Source organism: Anarrhichthys ocellatus, unplaced genomic scaffold, assembly GCF_004355925.1.
Source record: "Anarrhichthys ocellatus isolate YVR2014 unplaced genomic scaffold, GSC_Weel_1.0 scaffold13, whole genome shotgun sequence".
In the NCBI taxonomy this organism is placed as follows: Eukaryota; Metazoa; Chordata; class Actinopteri; order Perciformes; family Anarhichadidae; genus Anarrhichthys; species Anarrhichthys ocellatus.
The window spans coordinates 5,785,278-5,805,309 of record NW_022280043.1 but is presented as its reverse complement, the minus strand read 5'-3'; the positions used below and the strand labels follow the sequence as shown (position 1 = coordinate 5,805,309).

At 41.8% G+C, this 20,032-nt stretch overlaps 1 protein-coding gene across 1 annotated transcript in view; it reads right to left on the bottom strand.

The window, feature by feature from the left end:
• Positions 1–789: 789 nt before the first annotated feature.
• The window catches only part of clstn3 (calsyntenin 3), a 21,183-nt gene continuing 1,940 nt past the window's right edge, over positions 790–20,032 (bottom strand). Inside the window, exons 3-19 of the mRNA XM_031852687.1 lie at positions 17,638–17,760; positions 16,050–16,260; positions 15,670–15,878; positions 14,523–14,672; positions 13,936–14,121; positions 13,566–13,853; positions 12,867–12,979; positions 11,746–11,905; positions 10,839–10,898; positions 10,540–10,688; positions 9,623–9,771; positions 6,508–6,734; positions 6,158–6,319; positions 5,298–5,443; positions 5,016–5,151; positions 2,866–3,050; positions 790–2,773 (exon numbers count right to left, since the gene is read on the bottom strand). Of these exons, the coding sequence (XP_031708547.1) occupies positions 2,624–2,773; positions 2,866–3,050; positions 5,016–5,151; positions 5,298–5,443; positions 6,158–6,319; positions 6,508–6,734; positions 9,623–9,771; positions 10,540–10,688; positions 10,839–10,898; positions 11,746–11,905; positions 12,867–12,979; positions 13,566–13,853; positions 13,936–14,121; positions 14,523–14,672; positions 15,670–15,878; positions 16,050–16,260; positions 17,638–17,760 (2,804 nt within the window). The 3' untranslated portion in view covers positions 790–2,623. The remainder of the gene's footprint in view (positions 2,774–2,865; positions 3,051–5,015; positions 5,152–5,297; positions 5,444–6,157; positions 6,320–6,507; positions 6,735–9,622; positions 9,772–10,539; positions 10,689–10,838; positions 10,899–11,745; positions 11,906–12,866; positions 12,980–13,565; positions 13,854–13,935; positions 14,122–14,522; positions 14,673–15,669; positions 15,879–16,049; positions 16,261–17,637; positions 17,761–20,032) is intronic.

Genomic DNA, 20,032 nt, shown 5'->3' with positions numbered 1-20,032 from the left:
CCCAAAACCATATTATCTTATAAAATACAATGCAATGTTACAAAGCTGCCCAAAAAGTTGTTGAAATTAGCTTCACATCAAACAGCTGCAACATTATAATACTACACTTACAAATATATGCATCAATAATCACATGTAGTAATATCAATCTTGACAACTTTGCATAATGAGCACTTGCACTTTTGATAATTGAAGTATATACTGCTGCTGCTAATACATTTGTGCTTTAATTTAATGACGTGCATTTTGTGAACGCAGTAGTTTTAATTGTGAAGGAGTGTTTGTAGTCAATACTGTCAGCCTACTTGTACTTAAGGATCTGAATACTACTTCAAACACTGATTATATATTGTAATATAAGATTATTGTTAAACTGGTGGAGGTGGAGTTTGTTTTAACTACTTTATTTACTGTTGATTAGTTAAATCTAAAACGTTGCTTTAGATTTTATTAGAATGTTATGTTTTGTACATCAAACTGTAAAGTAACTGAGTAACTCCAGCTGTAGGATAAATGTTGTGCAGTAAAATGTATATTTCCTACTGAAATGTAAGTAGATGGGTAAAGTAGCATAAAAAGTACAAGTTTAAAAAGTTTACTCATGTGCAATAGTTAGTTGTATTAGACTAGCGGAGACAGTATGGTTGTAATGTGTAACAGTGAATTGGTTCTTGGTCTGATCATAAGAAATCAACATTTTATGTGATTCTTCCAGGTTTCATATATGACCTCAATTTTAAAATTATAGCGTTATTTCAGTATCTACTCTAACAAGAAAGCTCTCTCGTGGAGACGTCATAGTGTTTTTATTATGAATTTTGTTGTTTTCTGACAGTTCTCAATAACAATTAGTCAGCATTATCCATGTCATCATTGTATCAATAATTACAGGTAATGTTCCAATAGTAACATAGTAATAATATACGTTATTAATCAATGCAATGTTTATTCCTTCTTAACATCACACTCAAAAACAACAGGCTTTATTTACTGACAGGTTTAGCACTGCACATTGATAGGCTACACAGACAGACAGCAAGAGACACAGAGGGAGAGTGAGGGAGAGGTGAGCGAGAAAGACAGGGAGGCAGAAGGGGAGGTGAGGAAAAGCACACAGTTGTATTCATTAAACCGAATATACCGGATGAAGGGAAATTGAAAAGAAATTAAAGGTTCAGTTTTGAAATGAGTTAAAGATGAAATGAGTGAGACATATCTAAGTATCACAACTATGTGCCCTCCTTTTTCTGTGATTCAGATATTGACAAATTCTTAAATTACAACAATATTACACACAAATTAATAGACACTCATCAAGTCAGGGATTATCATCCGTATCACTACTACTATTATTATTATTATCATCATCATACTGTTTTCTGATGCTGTAAAGGTGATTACTGAAATGAAAAAGGTAAATCATAATCTGCTCCCTCTCAAAGTGTGCAGAAGAAGAGTGGCTGCAATAATAATAGTAATAACAATAATATAATATTCATCATTGTATGTACAGAAAATTCATTACAATCAATACAATCAAAACTGCCCAAGCTGAGCTGACATTCTGGAAACAGCAGGGGTAGCACTATGGTGTGTGTGTGTGTGTGTGTCTTTGTGTGTGATTGCATGTGACGTCTTGCAGTTATTGTAAGAGCAGTGTGCAGTAAGTGAAACAGTGCAGTGAGAGTCATTTAGAGACATTCCAACGGTCACCGTGGCGGGGTCAGAGGTGAGGTTCGACCAGGTTTACTGTAGATGTTGATGTTTTGTCATTTAGCGGCACAAGCTGAGACTTTGCAACGACTCCTGACTCAACACCTGGAGGCTTTAGCTCTGCATCTGGGTATTGCATAAGTAACAACTTGCGTAAACGGTGAGGTGTGTGGTTGATAGTCCTCAAACCTTCTCATTTTATCATCAGCCCCACGTAAAATAGCCGAAGCACTAAAATAGCCACAATACCAAAAGAAAAATACCTGCAAGCGTAATGTTTTTAAGCTTTTGAGAAGAGTGACCGTACTGCCTGACCTCACTGTCTTCACTCTGGGGTTAACGGTGGTCGAGGAATGTGTCGAGAGAGGATGCAAAGGGGGAGAAAAGAGCTTGTGCAGAGACTTCTCGAGTCGAGTCTAATAGGGGACGTGTCGGGATCATGTCTTTGCCTACTCATCTATTCAAGGCCTGCATGTTGCGGATTGCACCTGTATTCATTTTGTGAAGATTTCATTCTGTGTTCAATAACAAAAGATAGAATACAATCTTTTTTTTTTTTTTTAAACAAAAGCAGTCTCATTCAACCAGTATTACACTGTACAGACACAATACCATCTTGTGATCGAGAACTGGTGCACCACATACAATTTTGGTGGGGTTTGCTCAGGCGGTTAACTTACATTAAATGTATACATTGTGCCATTGAACATTTAGGTGGAGAACAACTGCCCATTGTTGGCTATAGGTCACATATGGCGTTGAGTGTCAATAAGTGTTATTACAGTGACTGTGTTGTGCGTAGTGTTTGTAAGCATACATTCCTAAAGTAGTAGTGTCAGCAGTCGTTGATATTAAAAGTGTTGGAGTGTGTGAGCCGGTTGGTGGTTTCCATGAGAACTGGTGCGGAGACTCAGTAGCGGCGGGCGTTGCCGTCCTTCCCCTCCTTCTTTATGATGATTCGCTGGTCGTCGCCAGCGTCTTCAGGTGACTCTGCTACCTCCTCGTCCTCCTCCCCCTCCCCCTCTGTGTCAGCAGAGATGCCCATACGAGACTCGTAGGACTGTGGGAAAGAGCCGTTTGTGGGTGAAAACAGGAGCTCGACAGGTGCGGCCATTTATTACCATCACATCAATGACTTATCGGGTTTTTTACCTCCATGGGGTTGACGATGATGGTGAGGGCAGAGTCGTCCCATTGGCTGCTACCCTCCTTAGCTCCGCCACCAGCACCCTCACCGCGGCGATGGATGGAGCGAATTCGGAAAACGCCGAGGATCACCATGACAACCAGGAAACCCACACACACCATGATGATGACCGTGGCTGCTCCTGGCACCACTGTAGCAAAACAAGGGATGATCGTGTTTAGTAAAATAATTTAAACTATGAATCAGGTGATATTCTATATTCCTCTTATTGTTGACAAATCATTAAAATACCACAACCAGCAATGGACTGAATGACCACCGTTTCATTATTAGAGTATTACGTAATCCACGGCTGAAAATAGTCTCCGACAAATGCACTGTTTAGTCCTGTGTGAGTAATCATTTAGCGTCTTTCAGCTTTTGGAAAATTCTACCTAATTTTCCTTCATATGTGTAAAGTAAACTCTCAGGAATGCCTTTATTTCACCACCATGTGAAACATTTGTAGACTATAACAAATAACTAAATGCCTTTGAGTTTATTAGAAGCCACTTACCAACTACGTTTGAAAAATAGCACAATTATCCAAACTAACCATATCCTTAAAGGAAAATGTGCTGGGGTGTTGGACTGTGTGGGTAAAATGATTAAACCTGACAATCCTTTCTGCTGTGTAGCTGCTGCATCAATATAAACAGTAGAGGTGCAGCAGACCAAAACACAATTTTTGGTTACACTGCCCCACCGTGCACACTGTTCTTTACACTGGCCCCACAGTCTTGAGATTACTTAGCTCTGCATGGCCAGGCACCTGCCTGCATTTTTGTTCTGCTGCAGTCCTTTTAACCAGTAGGTCTCTGAGGTCTTTTGATTAAGGTTTGTGGGTTGTTCCTCGCTCCAGGCCTGAAACTAAAGACGATCATGCCTCTGAGGCTCCTAAACCTTGAAAGGCTCTTCCTTTGTACTTAAGAGTCTCTGTGGAGTTTTTTTGTACAAACAAAATGTATGTTTGCATTCAGTTGTTCTCCAAAACTAACTGTATGCATCCTTGAGGTCTAACAAACAAGTCAAGTAAACTCCCTTGCTCATAAAAAAAGAGCAAAGCGTTTTTATCAAGTATTTTAAATTCTAAATGTGTATTAGCTTGCAGTCTTTTTCTTCCCCATCTTTGCTGGCGCATAGCAGCATATCTTGGCGTGTCACCGCCAGCTATTGATTAGTGGAATACTGTGACACCATTGGAAGGACTATATATCACGCCACCCATGCGTGTGCACCATAAACTGTAGGAAATATGCACTTAGTCTTCGTGACATCAGCCATAGGTTTCTGAAGAGCCGTTGTAAAGCTCAAAGCGAGTGGCTCCGGCCGTCGCCATCTTGGCAGTGACAACACAGTCTAACACCCAGCTAATCCAAAAATGAACCGAGAGGTGGATCGGAGCTGAGGTGGGCCCAGGTGACGCAGCAGAGGACACAGCTAGCGGCTAGCGACTTGAGACGACAACCACCTGTCAATCAAAGCGCCAACGCCCTTAATTCTGCCTAACTTTAAGCCATGATATAATTTAAACGAGTGAGACACATAAAACTTCGCCCCTCTTCCAGTTGTCATGAACGTGGGGGTATAAGCTATAGAGAGACGAAAACCCTCTTTGTGTACAAGGCATTCTCCTGTTGAGTTGGGCATTTTAAAATGGGAATCTATGGGGATTGACTTGATTTTGGAGCCAGCCTCAAGGAGCAATTTGAGTTCTTCCAGTTTTCCAGCACCTGAGGTTGCTGCTCATGTGAACAACAAAACAGGGACCCACTCATAAAAACAACCCCAGTGCTACAGGAGATCTGAAACTCTCTGAAATTTGCCTTCTTCATCTCAATTTCTATTTCATTTATTGCTTTTACCCATCACAATTCTTTTGTCTTTATTTGATATTGTGTAGAGAGAAACAGGAGGATGGAATTACAACAAAGGTCTGCTATCGGTAACCAAACTGTGGTCGCTGCAGACTTGCGGTACGTGCACCAACCATGAGGCTACCAGGGCTCCTCTTATCGGTCACTCCTGTATTCTGACTGCATTTTCCATGTTTAATTGTGAAGCACTTCGTGATATCTGTACTTGACAAGAAAAGTTGATGAAAGGGGAATGTCACCTGAGTTGCGGTGTGGATTGGACAGGGTGTGTCCACTCAGCTCTCCAGCATGGTGGGACGGATGGAGAAACTGCTGCTGGGAGGCCAGCAAGTGGGATGGGTGATACAGACTGTCCAAAGAGTGGAGGAAGTTCACCTGAAGGAGTGAGGTGAGAGAAACAGAGAAGAAGAAAATGAAACAAAATAATCTAAGTTTAGACTGAGCTTTCACACTCATATCTAAAAGACATTTATCTGTATTCGGTGCCAGAGGTGTTACTGTATGTGAATGTTTCTTCTTACCTCCAGAGTCAACTCATTGCTGGTGTATCTTCCATTCATCTCAGAGCAGGACAGGCGGAACCGCCTCTCGAAGCGGGCTGAGCCTTTGGCCAGTCGGTAGCGGACTGAGCGAAGGACGTCCTCGTACACAGAGATGGATTCGGCACCTGAAGGGAGCGCAGAACAAAAAGAGGACAGAGTCAATACTGAGACGAGAACTGCAGAGAGAAGGAGGAGAAGAGAAAAGTAGTCTGCAGTTAGTTATAGACAGCAGGGGGTGACTGTATCAGATGGATTACTTTAAATTGTTCAGGTCTTTTGGAATCTATTATATTGAATTGTGTGCAAACATTTGAAAGGCCCTGAAAACCGATTTTTGGAGTCAACTTAATATCAGATATGAAGCCTTATATTAACTTTACATTTAACTGGGTGGAACTTGTTGGAAGAAACAAGATGTCATGTATTTCTGTGCATCAGTTAGGATTTAGAAATATTTGGATCAATTTGTGACAACAGTTGTGGGGCTGTTTGCTTGTGTCTGCTCTGACGAAACCACGCAAACCTGATGAAGCACATTAGCTGAGTTTATGACCGTTAAACTCTTTTCCAAACTTTAACTGTTGCTCATTTAGTAATGAATATTTAATATTATAGAGAAACACTTCAGGGTCTTTAAACATAAGAGACACGAACAGACAATCAAATTCAGGTTTCCTGACATGTTTTGGGGTCCGTTTCATGTTGTTTGTCTGTAATTTGCCGTCTATGTTGGCCAGTACAAGATTTCAATGACAAAGATCATTTTCGAGTAAAACAAAGAAGAGCATATAAGTTTTAAAAGGGTTTTAAAATGTGCAGAATGTTTTTATGCACAGCACCTGTGATGGCAATATAAGCAGTAGTATTGATGATTTCCAGTCCCCTCTCTCGCACAACATCCATGTCCACCAGAAGCTCCTCCCTCTCTGGATTTAGCTCCTCCCCCAGCGGTTGGACCTCACAGCCATCCAAAGTGTGAGCCACAGCGTCGGACATCAGAGCTAAGAGAGGATCATTACCCCAATTTAGGAAACAAAGGATGTAGACCACAGATGGTCTCTTCAACTCATTTCCATATAAAGATACTTAGACAAGTGGTGAGAAAGGGCTATGTGCAAACAAACATGATAAATATTTTAAATCTCCCTAAACTAGATGTGGCATTTGGGTTGTTTAATACGTGACTCACCTCCTCCCTCCATCCCCTGTGCAGCCGTGTTGACAGCATGAGACAAGGAACAGACGATCCGGAGCTCAGGGAAAAGGGGGACACCACGGGGACCCTCAAACTCAGGGGCAGGACGAGCCAGATGAGGGCCGACCCCAGACAAAGAGATCTGAGGGGCGTCAGGCTGGAGAACCACAAGGTATCCTTCCAGCTGCTTGAGGGACAGGCAGCTCTCCTCGTTGAAACATCTGGCAGGGACGAAGGAAGTGTGTGACGGAGAGAAAGAGAGATACAAAAAGAGAGTTTGCACATTTTTTTGTTGCCACACTACTGACTCTAGAGTCTTTGGACCAGAGTGAAATATATCTGCAACTATTTGACGGATTGCCATGACGATTTTTACAATCAGTCATGGTGCCCAGACGACAAGTCCGACTGAAGTCGACATTTTTTGCAGTGAAACGTCTCAACAGATGTCAGATGGATTGCCATGGGATTTGTACAGACATTAGGGATCCCTTTAAGATTACTGCATCAATTTACCATTGCTTCATTGTCAGACTCACTATGGATAATAAAAGTATCAAAAGGCATCAGAACCAAAGATAGTATAATTTTTGTTTGAGTGCATTTCCTCTTCTTTGTCATAACACAGGAACAACGTTCCCCGGAATTCGACTCAAACGTCCTATTCTGAGATTCAAGTGTGTTATGCAAGTATAGGGCTATAATGTAGCCTTGAGCCGCTAGCCTCAAACAGAGATGAGGAGCAGGCTACAGGGGTCTGGTAAGATTATTTTTTTTCCTCTTCATCCCCAACCAAGATGTCCCTTGAGGATATGTATCAGACTTTGCACAGCTCCCTCTGGAGCCACAAAAGACTTTGTTCAACTTTTTACATAAGTGTACCCCCCAAGACCTGCCAACATACTTTGATGTGTAATATTCACACAGTTCCCCTTTAATGTTTGCACCAGCATCAGGTCCAAATTGTAATTTGTCCAATATGTTGGTTTATGACTAAATGTCTGCAAAAGTAATGACATTCCCAGCTGTACTTTGTGTTAAGTGTTAATTGGTAAATGTGAACATGCTGAAATATTAAACTAAGATGGTTAACCAGGTAACGTTATACTGGCTAACAGAGCTGGAATGTAACTGAGTACATTTAGTAAGTACTGTACAAGAGTACAATTTTGAGGTACTTTTACTTTTACTAGAGTATGTCCATTTTACGTAACTTTATACTTATACTAAACTACATCTCTATGATGACTAATGTACTTTTCACCCCACTATTTGTCTGACAGCTTTAGCTACTTTTCAGATGACAGTTTTTCATCCCTTCCTGTGTAGTGAAAACCATGTAACTCCAGATTTTGTGATGTTGAATGTTTGTGAGAAACTGAAAGATGACGTGTAACCTTCATTTGGTGAGATTATTCTCCTACTTCTTAAGTTTATAAACAATTTAAAAACCTTCTTAGCTGGAAAATGCATCGTCACAGAGCTGGAAACAGGGCTGTATTTCTGAGCTTCCATTTAAGTCAAAGCACCGCTAGCACGGCTGGAGACTCTTTCATCTTGCTCCACAAATTAGCAACATTGTGGCCGAGTAATGTTAAGAACCAAACCAAATGATGGACAAAAAGGTCTTAATCCACAGCAATGTCTTCTCAATCTAGTTCCCTAATTCCACCGACTGCTGTAGTTAACTTTGGTCTGAAAATAACAAATGTCAAACCATAGCTCTGCTGTTACAAATTTGATTTTCCTCCCAGAAAGGGAGAGCAAATCAGATTGATGACAGGCTGCTTACATATATTTATTTATCTGCACTATAATTCAGCATTCCATTTGAAAGGGGATTAAGCGTAGTGTGTATGTGTGTGTGCTACATTTCCACTATCAGAGTGAGCAGCTGCTTCTATCGGCCTCTCCAGAAGGGCCTGCTGTTCAGCCATCTGGGTAACTCCTGGCCTCAAATCAGTCTAATCTTCACACATGCAATAAAACACGCTAGAGGAAAGAAGAAAAAAAAACAACCTCTGGTACACTTGAGCAGAAACTAAGTGAAAAAAATAATATGCATGTGACCTTGAATCTCAAAAACAAAACCTCCAGCACCGTCTCGTGGCCTGGTATCCATTTTATTCGAATAAACATGCGACAAAAACAACAATCCCAAAAGACAGTAATAAGAAAATCTGCACGGCCCGAGAGTTTGATGAGATCTGATTTGTCGGCAGGCAGCTAGTTTAAATACACAATATACCGCATAGCATATGCGCTAGACTGTACTTCCTGAGGTGAATTAATATTTCATCATCCAAAAGCGACTGCTAAAGCCAGAGAGCCAGTTCACAGTTGTTAAGCATGGTTGAGCACTGACCCGGAAACAGAGTTTGTGTGCTTTTTATTTTCAGGGCCAGGTGATTCAGAGCGATGCACACTGAACCAGGGATTCAGTCTTGTGCCGTCGGTCTGCCTCGCAACATCAGGGATATTGTTTTTGTTTGTTTGTGCAATACTTTAAATGTAAATCAGAACATTTTAACGACTTTCCAGTTGGACACACGCTAAATTATTTCTCAACAAGCCAGCTATACAAACACAATTGAACTGATTTGAATTTCAAAAAGGTGAACGGTTTCTTCAAGTGAATCCTTCAAAAACCACAGTTAAAACCAGACAGAATTAATTTAGTCTGCAGTTTACTCCGTCAAAGCAAAAAGCCACTTAATGGCCGAATGAACAAAGAGATAAGATATTCATTGTTATCTCTTGCTTTGACGTATTCTCCTCTATAATCATCGTGCCACAACAGTCTTTATCACAGCCGAGGCAAGGTCCATGTTTGATGAGTTGAAGGTCAAAGAAGTAAAGCAGAGGCACAGAGTGCAGAGAGAGAGAGAGACACTGCAGTAGAGAAATAATTTCATTCCACATCATATTATTTGTGTTGTTCAGAGATTTCCGGTGTGATCATTTAAAATAGTGGTGTCTCTCTCCCTCTGTCTCCCTCTTCTTGTACTGCTTCAGTTCGTCTCCTGCCTTTCACAGAATGACTTTAAATCAAAAAACGTATGAGTACAGTTAGTTACCCGAGTGTGTGTGTGTGTGTGTGTGTGTGTACCTGAGCGAGGTGGTTAGTTTGAGGGGTCGGACTCCGGGGGTGGCGAAGCGCAGAGAGTTCCTGTAGGTGACCTGCTGCACTGCACGGTTAAAGCTCTCAATGTCGTCTCCCTCCAGCACCAACACTGACTGGCTGGGGTTCACATGAACCTGCGTAGCCAAAACAAACATTTTAAAATCTAAGTTCCCATTCATTTACATGAGAAGATATCATGTTACATGTCTTTACGAAGGGAAACCTCGGAAAGGGTTAATCTTTTTTAATCTAATTCAATTCAATACAGGTTCTTTTGAAGAGATATCAGCGCAAAGAAAAATAATATCAGCAGACATATTACCCTTTGATCTCTTTTACACACAGTAGAGAAAATTATGTATATTTTTAGTGCAAATGCCTCAAACACACTAAACCACCACTAGAGGAGGTTAGAAACACATCTGGCAGCATACCAACAATTTGTGCTGCAATTAAGAGATAGGTTCACAATTGTTCAAGTCTTTTGCTCATATGATGATTTCTGTCCTAATTCCTCCTGTTCAGACTTGAAACAGATTTGACAACAAATGAAACAAACTAAAGACAAATTAGATTGTGACTTCCCCTCTGGCAAAGCTGTTACGTCCTTATTATAGAAAACAAAAAGGATTTTAACACATCATGTGCATAAAATGCTTATCACGCAATTGGTAGGAGATTCGTAAGACCATGAACTCACAATTTTCAAATGAATCTGTGAATGTAAAGCTACTTGCAGATATGGAACGAATGATGATGTGTAATGATTTAAAATTGAGATTGACGTGAATAACCTCACAAAAAACAGGACTTTATTGAGGACACGAATTAGAGCTAAATGAGGGATGTGGTCAAATATCTTTCTCTACAACATGGCGGCCTATAGCTCTCTGAGGCATTACCTTCATGCCGGAGCCCAGAGTCTCCAGGTCTCCGAAGTCCAGGCCTTCCCTGCAGGCGTACAGACACTCCACCACACTGTGAGGCTCCACGCTGCCAGGACGCACCGTCACACCCGACAACAGGCCGTGGTAACCTCCCACATATTTCACTAAAAACCAGAGACAGTCCAGTATGAATACAGATTATAATGCCTCATTTATATTCTAATACGCACATAAATTATGCAGCAACAATGACACAGCAAATTGACAGACTGCACACCCTCATGCGGACAACAATGTGAAAACAAGGAGGTCACCTGAGTCTTTCCCCTCTGGGATGGTGTTGTTTAGTATTTCCTTCTGCTTCTCTTCGGGCTCTGCGGAGGGAAACCGGTGAGGGGCACAAAAGGGGAGTAGAAAAAGAGAAACGAAAATAAGGCACACTGAGAAAGATACTTAAATGTAGCGAGGTGTAAAAAGAAAGTGAGAGGAAGACTGAAGGTGCCAGAGGTTGATAGAAACAATGAAAAATGCTAAATAAATAACACGGGGAGACACAAATGAGAAAATGCAAGTAAGAGAATTGTAGATATTCAGAAATGCACCATCTCCTCATTATCCAGCAGCAGCTGGTGCCACGCAGGCAGAAGAGTGACTTCCACTGTGGATGAGAGTGTAGCACCACAAATGTGTGTGTATGTATGTGTGTTTGTGTGTGTGTGTATTTTAACATTAATTGACAGCCACAGTTTCCCATTTTAACCAGCGGTTCCAGTGTAAGTGCCTGATAGCTGTCTTGCCCTTGTGTTGTTCTGTTGCTCTGAATAATTGATACGTCAGTTATATTATTAGCCCTCAAAGACAAAATGCATCAACCAAATTATAACTGAGGGAAATGAGGGAGTGAATGGCGCGAGGCACAATGTCTCGGCAGATTGTCTAAAGGTGCCTTATGAGGGTTCGTGAGATGCCGCCGCTCATGCCAAAAATGGCAGCCTGCCATCTCTAGCGATGTGGGATTTGAATGACATTTCATTGATGGAGGAATGCAAAAAAGGAAGCAAACTGCACAATTGCTGCTCGTAGCATTTATGCAAAAAGGAAAAAAAAAAAACAGGATTCCTCGCTCTCCGCCTGCATACATTTCTGTCAGAATCCATCATTTAGCTGAAATGAAATGTATGTCAGTTGTGGATACGCTGAGCATAAATTTCAGTGTGTTACCCCAGCAGGCGCCGATGAACATCCTCTGGCGGGGGGCAGGGTTGGGGATGGCTCCGTTGTCATGGATGAGGGCGGGGTCAAAAGTCACACCGTCGACATACAGGGTCACGGAGGGGAACTGGACGCTGAGCGAAAGATGGTGCCACTCACTGTCACACACCTGTTGAGAGATGAAACAGAGTCAACCTGAGCCTGAACAAAGGAAACAGTTGAAATAGCTTGCAGGGTGAAGGCTTGAACGTTTACTCTTTTAGTGGTGGAAAGTATTCAGATATTTTATCTCATGAAAGTACTAATACAACAACGTAAAAATACTCTGCTACAAGTAAAATTCCTGCATTTATAATCCTAATTATTATTTATAATTTATAAAGTACAAAGGTATGAGCATTCAAACGTACTGAAGCAATCAAAAGTTCTGCAGAAAAATTTATTTTCTTTAATCTTTGTTTATTGAATAATCTTATTTCTTTGGACCTCGGACAGTTATCTCAATGAAACAATCCGAGCAGCAACTCATAGAGAGTTGGGGCCACTGGTTTAATCTTTGAAAATGTATTGTATTCGATAAACCGATCATGTTTCTTGTGTAAAATCTTAATCTGAAAAGTAACATTTACTGTAACCGTAGCTGACAATATTTCATCCGTGTAAATTCCTGCACATGTTTGTTTTAGCTTCTCTATAGATAGGGTTGCATCAGCAGCAATACAAAGGGAATTACACAGACAGAGGGGCAGAAAAGAAAGACCGGGTTAATAAGATATCGTGGGTCAGACAGAGGGATTTGACAAATCTTCTCTGTATCAGCTCAGCTTCCTTTAATCCATGCTCCTTCAATCTGTCTGGGACCTGTAGCTTCAGTCAAAACAAACCCCCCTTCACCCACCAATGGGCTAACTGAATGATATAGCCATTTCTTTCATTATATTTTCTTCCTTTATGTTCCTTTTTGAACATTTGAAAGTACACAGAAGTACTGAGTTCTTTGATATGTATCACCCAAAGAAAAATGTTTTATAAAATACATACTATCTACTGCTTTTACCCCGTTTCAATTTAATTTCATAGGTACAAATACAGAAGAACATCAAAGCTAAGTGTTGCAGTTCCCTCAGTACCTGCTCCAGTTTCCACAAGAACTTGACGGGCCGTGCGGCTGAGACGTCGGGCCAGTAGAAGAGAGAGAGGCGGCAGCCGTGGACAGAGAGGGAATAGTGGGAGAAGGAATCATCTGGAGAGCAGAAGAACAGAAAATAATTGGTGGGTCAGTGTGGTCTTCTCAAACTGTCTTAATATCACCAGGCAATTCTTCAGAGAATCGCCACAGTAGGGCATAAAAATGTGCAATGCGTTTAATATAGATTTTAATCTCTGTCCTGTCTCTCTCAATTGTGGATTTTATTGCTATTTTTACCCGAGGGAAGCTTTGCCGAACACACTGCTTTCTAGCGCTGCCCCTACAAAGTCATAAAGTTGAAAATATTCACACGATATACTGCCGGGCACAATTACAGTGTTTTACTGGTCTTCTGCTGCTGTCCACTTGGCTGCTCAAGTGGAGAAGCTGGGGGTTAAGTGTCTCTCTCAAGAGCACCTTGATAGTAGTTGTTGAAGCTATAAACTGCTTTAGGTTTTTTTTTCTTTTTTCTTTTTTCTTTCGGCCTTGACTTTCTCTGTAATTCTGGGGAATCGAGTGGGTAACCTTCTGGGGGTTGCCTTCTTTGATGTCTGATGCTTTCCTTACCACCCCACATTTGAAAACACTCTTATAATTCCTTCAAATGTCGGTGAAACCATGACTCTACGATATAACGCACCATTCTTGACAGTGCTGCACACAATAGTCTCCTCGTCCTTGCGACTGCCTCTGGTCTGAGTGGTCGCAGGCTGGATGTTGGCGCCGCCCCGTCGTATCCATAGCTGCAGGGTGAAGTGGTCGCCCGACAACGCGGAGACAACCGAATCCGGCACCACTGCGACGTGGTTGGATCCGTTGAAGGAGAAGACCAGAGAGGAATCAGAAGAGGGGAGAGTGGGCAGAGCGGAGGTCCAGTTGGCAGCAGGAGATGGAGGAGGGAGAAGGTCTACTTCCCCCCTGACAGCCCCTGATGAGGAAAAAGAGATGAATAATGTTAATAAAGAAGGATCCTGCCCTCTACACATTTACATAATTAAACCAGAGCTCACCACACAGCCGTCGGACGGATCTGTCAGAGTAGCTGTCTCTGTCACAGCCCTTCCCAATGTGGCCGGTCTGGAGATCTACGGTGGCCTGGATGTTCCACACAGTCTCCTCACAGGTCTCCAAATGCAGGCTGGGGAACAAGGGGATGCTGCCTGACCCGGGCGTGTACTCTACACGCTTGGTCCATCCTGAAAAAGTATTGCAATCACAACCTGACCCTCAACGTTTGGATTCAAAAAGTTGTATTTAAATTGTAATTCACTGTAAATAAACTGGGCTCATCCCGTTGGAGAAATCTAATGTGAGGAAATCCACAGAAAGTGGAGCAGTAGTGTCTATAATCTAAAAATACATTACTACAGTTTAATTAATTGCCTTCCCCTTGATATTACTTAGGCTCAGCAGTACCTTTTTAAAACTCAGCTCTTGATATAAAGATGCAAAGGTGACTCATCCTAACGGCAGCCCACGCACAACTAAAAGTGATAGTTCCCACAGATTAAACGACAAAAACACATCTCTTAAACCTCCCGAGAGTTATCCAAGCATGACAACCAAGACAGAAAGAGAGCGATCTGCGTCAGATTACCGATCCAGCCGGGTTTGCAGGACGGCTTGACGGTGACGACAACCTGGGCATCGGCCTGAGCTCGGTTCTTTCCGCAGTCGAAGGCGGTAACCCAGAAGGTGAAGACGCGCTGACGCTTCGAGTCCAACGGCTCTGTATTCTTAATGTTACCTAGGAGACGGAGAGAGAGACAAAGAAAGGAAGGACAAGAAATTATGAAACACTGATTGATAAAGCTTCCGTCACTGCACGTATACAATAGCAGAGCAACCTTCCTGCTCAGTGCGCTACATCCAGGCATAGAGCAGAATGAAAGGGGACGGGTTTTCTTGCTTTTACAGATCAAGGAAACAGCAAATAACTGCGATAGGCTGACAGCGCTCAGCATGCCAGCTGACAGACAATAGGTAACACAGACGGTGGTGTGACATGGCGAGAGGAGAAACATTGGGATGAAAGAGATAGTGGTAGGAACAGAGAAGACAATGTGATGAGAAAAGAAAATAGACAATGATAAGCCCACAGCGTGTGAAGGAGGTTGGAACAAAAGGTCTCTGTACCAGTTTCACCCAAAAAATAAAAAAAAGAACGGAGCTACTCATCCTCTGCAAAAACCTTCCACGTCCAGGACGGTTCTGCAGAGTCATAATAAAACAGGGTCCTCTGCTGCTGCTGTGTCTCAATACAACTGATCTCCCACCAACCAGCCAATGGATACAATTACAGCAAAGAATTTTGGGAATCTACGAGCATCCGGTAACAAAAACAAGATGCTGTATTAAACTAAAACAGCTGCCGCAATGTTTTTACAGAGACAGAACAATAGTCCGCCCACACAAAGTCTAACATCGCTTGGTTTCTATCTGTGCGAGGAGTTAAGCAGCTGCAATTCTTTTCACTTTGTCGCTATGCAGACATCAGTATCCCAGCGGTGTCTTTTTCATGTATTGAGGGCATCCGAAGTTTAGTAGTTGAATGCTTAATATTGAATTTAGTGATTGTACTTGCAATAAGGCATAAAGAGTCGATAGTGCAGACAGCATGTCAGGATAACAATATGGTGGCTTGTGTTGGATATTGTATTCTGTAGCAGAGGCACACAGATATTAATAGGTATATGAGCCCCACACCCACTGATTTACTGCTACAAGATAAAAACATATCTCACCATCGTTGTCGATGGCGAAGGGCACATTAGGAGTGATGATGTCATAGAAGCAGATCTGGCTGTACTGCGGGGAGCAGTCAGCATCCAGAGCCTCCACCCGCACGATTCGGTCAAACAGACGTCCTTCTGGGACTGAAGCCTCGTAACGACGCTCGACAAACACGGGGGAGAACTCATTGACGTCGTTAACACGCACATGCACGGTGGCCCTGAGGGAAGGAGGAGTGGGAAGCAAAACAAGAGCAGAGAGCGAGAGATGGATTGTTGTAACACCAGGCAGCAGAAATGGCTGGATAGTCTTCACAGTGCACAGCCAGAGGAGCTTTAGATAGTGACTGTAATTATCGTTAAAAACATTCAATGTCAATGGACTGACTAACTTGTGGGATTTCTTGCTGTTGACTCCATCAGGTCCCTCTCCGCAGTCGTAGGCCTGGATGGTGAAGCTGTGCTCCCGCTGGCTCTCGCAGTCCAGCGGCTCCTTGGACCGGACCAGGCCCTCGCCGGTGGAGCGGTCCAGAACCACGGCTTCAAACTGGACCGAGCCTGAACCAGAGGGGCCATTATGAACCCGGAAGCCACAGATTTCACCTGGAAGAGGAAGAAAATAACTCAGAAAAGAGCAACAAAACAAAAAATTATCAAATCATTATCATTATCAAATCATAGACACTGTGAATCCAAATGTACTCATATATTGTATTTTTTTATAAATAAATTGTCTATAAATATCCAGTATATTAATATAATGTTAATCAACATCCTACTCTGTCAAACATTGGATTATTTTCTAACATTCGTGTGGCAACGGCTGCTCACAGATGATACAGAATGCTGTAGCTTATATTTTAACAAGGAGAAAATTGTAATCCCAAATTTACCCTCTTTTGCATTGGTTTTCATCGATCGGTCTCATTGATTTTAGAGTTGTGGTGTTACTAATTACTCAAGATTGCAGGTCTGGCTCCAGCGTACATTTGCAGTCTCATCTTAAAACTAAAGGAGATTTATTTATATTTATTTAGTTATTTAAATATCTTCTAAAAACTCACTTTTTTTCTGTGAAGCAGTTTGTAACTCTGATTTGAAAACTGCTATACATATTCAGGTTATTATTATAACAACCAGTGAAATATAACCAGAATGTTAGCTTGCCATGAGAAAGGAAAAGCACTGATGTACTGATTTATAAATACCTATCAATTCCTGCATCTATCAATATTAAACGAATTGTGACAATTGATCTTAACATTGAGTAGATTCTTCTGAATATGTTAAGTGGAGACAGATATCTGGAGGATTCCTTTAAGTGCCCCTCCATCTTATGATTATAATGATAGAATAAATTCAATTACAGCTGAGACTCAAAATAAAACCCCTCTCTATAGCAGCTGAGGAAGGTTTCCTGCTCAAACACCTAATTTTCTCTTCCTTTTTGACACAAGCCCAGTAAATCTCAGGGAGCGCTGAGTAATTCTAGTCGATCTGTTATAATTTGACTGAACACGGTTATTTCCAGGAGTGCAAACAAGATAACCTTATTTCATCATGGCCGCAGAGCAACGAGCGCTGCTGACTGCTGCTCCTGCAGTGAAGGGTTGAATTACACTATGATGGCCTAAAAATAGTGGACTCTGTGACTGAATACATTGCCTGTAATATTTAGACCGGTCTGTGGGGACATACGGTTGGAAATGGCAGCAGTCTGAGAGCTCCAAACGTCTGTAAAAAATCAGCGTTGTGTTTACTATGAAAGCCCAAGCCAGGCCTGGTGAGATAATTTTCAATTTGGCCTGGTGATGTGAAATTCAATTTGGCTGTGAGAGTATACTTGATATGACCTATTTTTCACAGCAGCCAGTTCTCTGGATGTTCAAGTAAATTCCTGGAAAAGTTTAGATATTTTTGGGCTCTTTTTTGTTGTTGTTGCCTATCTTCTCCCATGCTGTTTCATGCGGTTGGTGTTACCAGCGTAGTGAAGTGGAGCATCTTTGTCCAGGGCAAAGAGAGGGGGGTTGAGCAGCACCGTGTTGTCGTTCTCCATGACAATCCCCTGGTACTCTGTCTCGATCCATGGCTTGTGCTTATTGGCTGAACGGCACAGAGAAGAGACCGAAGAGGCTTTGGGTTAAATGGAGCAATTAGAAGGAACCAACGTTTCTATTTTTAACACTCCATTATGGGCAAGGACGTGGTGAGCATGAGTGGAAAACTACACAATGTATGTCTGATGTGCAACCACAAGGACACAGTTTAATCATATTCACACCCTCACAGATATTCCCCCTCTTCCCCATATAGACCTCCTTCCTCTTCTTCGTGTCAAGCGCCACTCTACACACCTTCCAGGTTGGCAGTGTAATTAAAGCAAGTCAGACGTCAGCTTATCACACACAGAGAGGTATATTGCTCACATCAATCAGCCAAACTGGCCTGCCACAGGCGCCGCACAATAATGCGTGAAAAAAACAACAACAGCCGTGTCCAAATCAAATGCCCGAGGTTTACTGTGAATTTAACCTTTAATTGCGAATTAATTATTCATCCTTGTGCCGAATGTTCAGAGCTGAGTGATCAAAGGGCAAGTTAATGAGCCAGAAGGATGACGATTTTACACCCCAGCAAAGAGCAGAAAAAACAAAAGCCTCCCCTCTGTTGTCCTCTATCTTTTGAACACGGAAGATAGAGAGTTTGAAATCAGACAGAATCGCAAGACTTGTGTTTAGTAATTGCTTTGTTGCCTTCACAGTGAATTTTCCACAATATCTGAGTGGAACTAATTGTTGCTGTCTCGTAGGAGGAGAGGAGAGCCAACAGAGGAAAATGCTGCTGAATCTGATTTAACTTCTATCACTTGGAATTTTTAGCAAAACATATACTTTTTTGATACCTTACTGAAGAATATAAATTTGTTTTTCTCAGTGGTGGAAGGTTACTCAGTACAAATAACTCAAGCACTGTATTTAACTACAATTTATAGTTACTTGACCTGGGTTTTTACCTATTCATGCTAGTTTTGTTCCACTAACTCCCATTACATTTCAAAGGGAGATATTGTTCTTTTTACTCCACAACATTATATTAACCTACAATATTAAAATGCTGCTTACACAGTAACACGTCCACAATAATAATCTAATAACTAATATACCGCTCTGAAAGAGGCTATTCTGCTGTCTAATTCATTCAAGCTAAAATGGGGTATTAAATTGACCGTGAAGCAATTTTCTTCTGATAATACTTCTCTGTAGTTTTACTCGTATGGGGTAGTTTTACATTGAGGTATTGCTACTTTTAGAGCTGAAATAATTAGACAATTAATCAAGCCAGTCGACAGAAAAATAACCGGCAACTATTTTGACGATTGAGTAATCGTTTAAGTATTTTCTTTCAAGCAAAAATAAACATTTCCATGTTGAGAAGATTTGCTGCTTTTCTTTTCTTTCATGATAATAAAGAGAATGTGTTTGTGCTGTGTCGCACTAAATAGGCAATTCAGGGACTAAACAGGTATTTTTCACTATTTCCTGACTTTTTATAGACCAAATGATTGATCGAGAAAGTAATCCGCAGATTAACTAAGTAAATTATTGTTAGTTGCAGCCGAAGCTACTTTTAATTACGTAAAAGATCTCCAAACCTCTTCCACCAGATTATTTTTCTAAAACACATTTATATTTTTAATAAAGAGGCCAAAGTGCTCAAATGTTGTCAAACGTCCATAAATGTCCAAATGAAAACAGCTGTACAGGAATAAAATAGTCTGAAACGGGCAAAACCATGTTTGAAAAAATAAAATAAAATCGACATCAAAGATATTCATCCTCTGCTCTCAAGGTCTAGACGAACACCGTCTCCTCCTCCATTTCCACAGTCCTCTGGCATGTCTCTTTTTTGGTCATTTATCTCCCACCCTCTGTCCCCTCAGTTGATCTCCTCCCCCCCTCACCCCTCTGCTCTATAGCATTAATCTGAGCATCAGGCCCGTGGATTACACCCGGGATTACAGATTGAGAGGCATCCCATTCCATCTCTCTCTGTCTCTCCTGGCACTTTTCGTCTCTCTGTCACTCTATCACCCCACAACACTCGCCCACCCCTCCTCGTCTGTCTCCCTCTCTCTCACACACACACACACACACAATATCTATATATCTATACACACACAAACGTTCCGGTATCTTTAGCTTTCCCTTATCGTTTTCCCTCGTGTCACCTGATCTCACGTACCACCTCTCTCTCCACCACCGCCTCCTCCTCGTCTTCCTCCTCCTCATCGGCCTGCGTCTTTTCAGCCACGTCCTCTCCTGTCACATCTCCTTCTCCTCTGTCTCTCCTAACATTTCACTCGTCTACCCCCCCC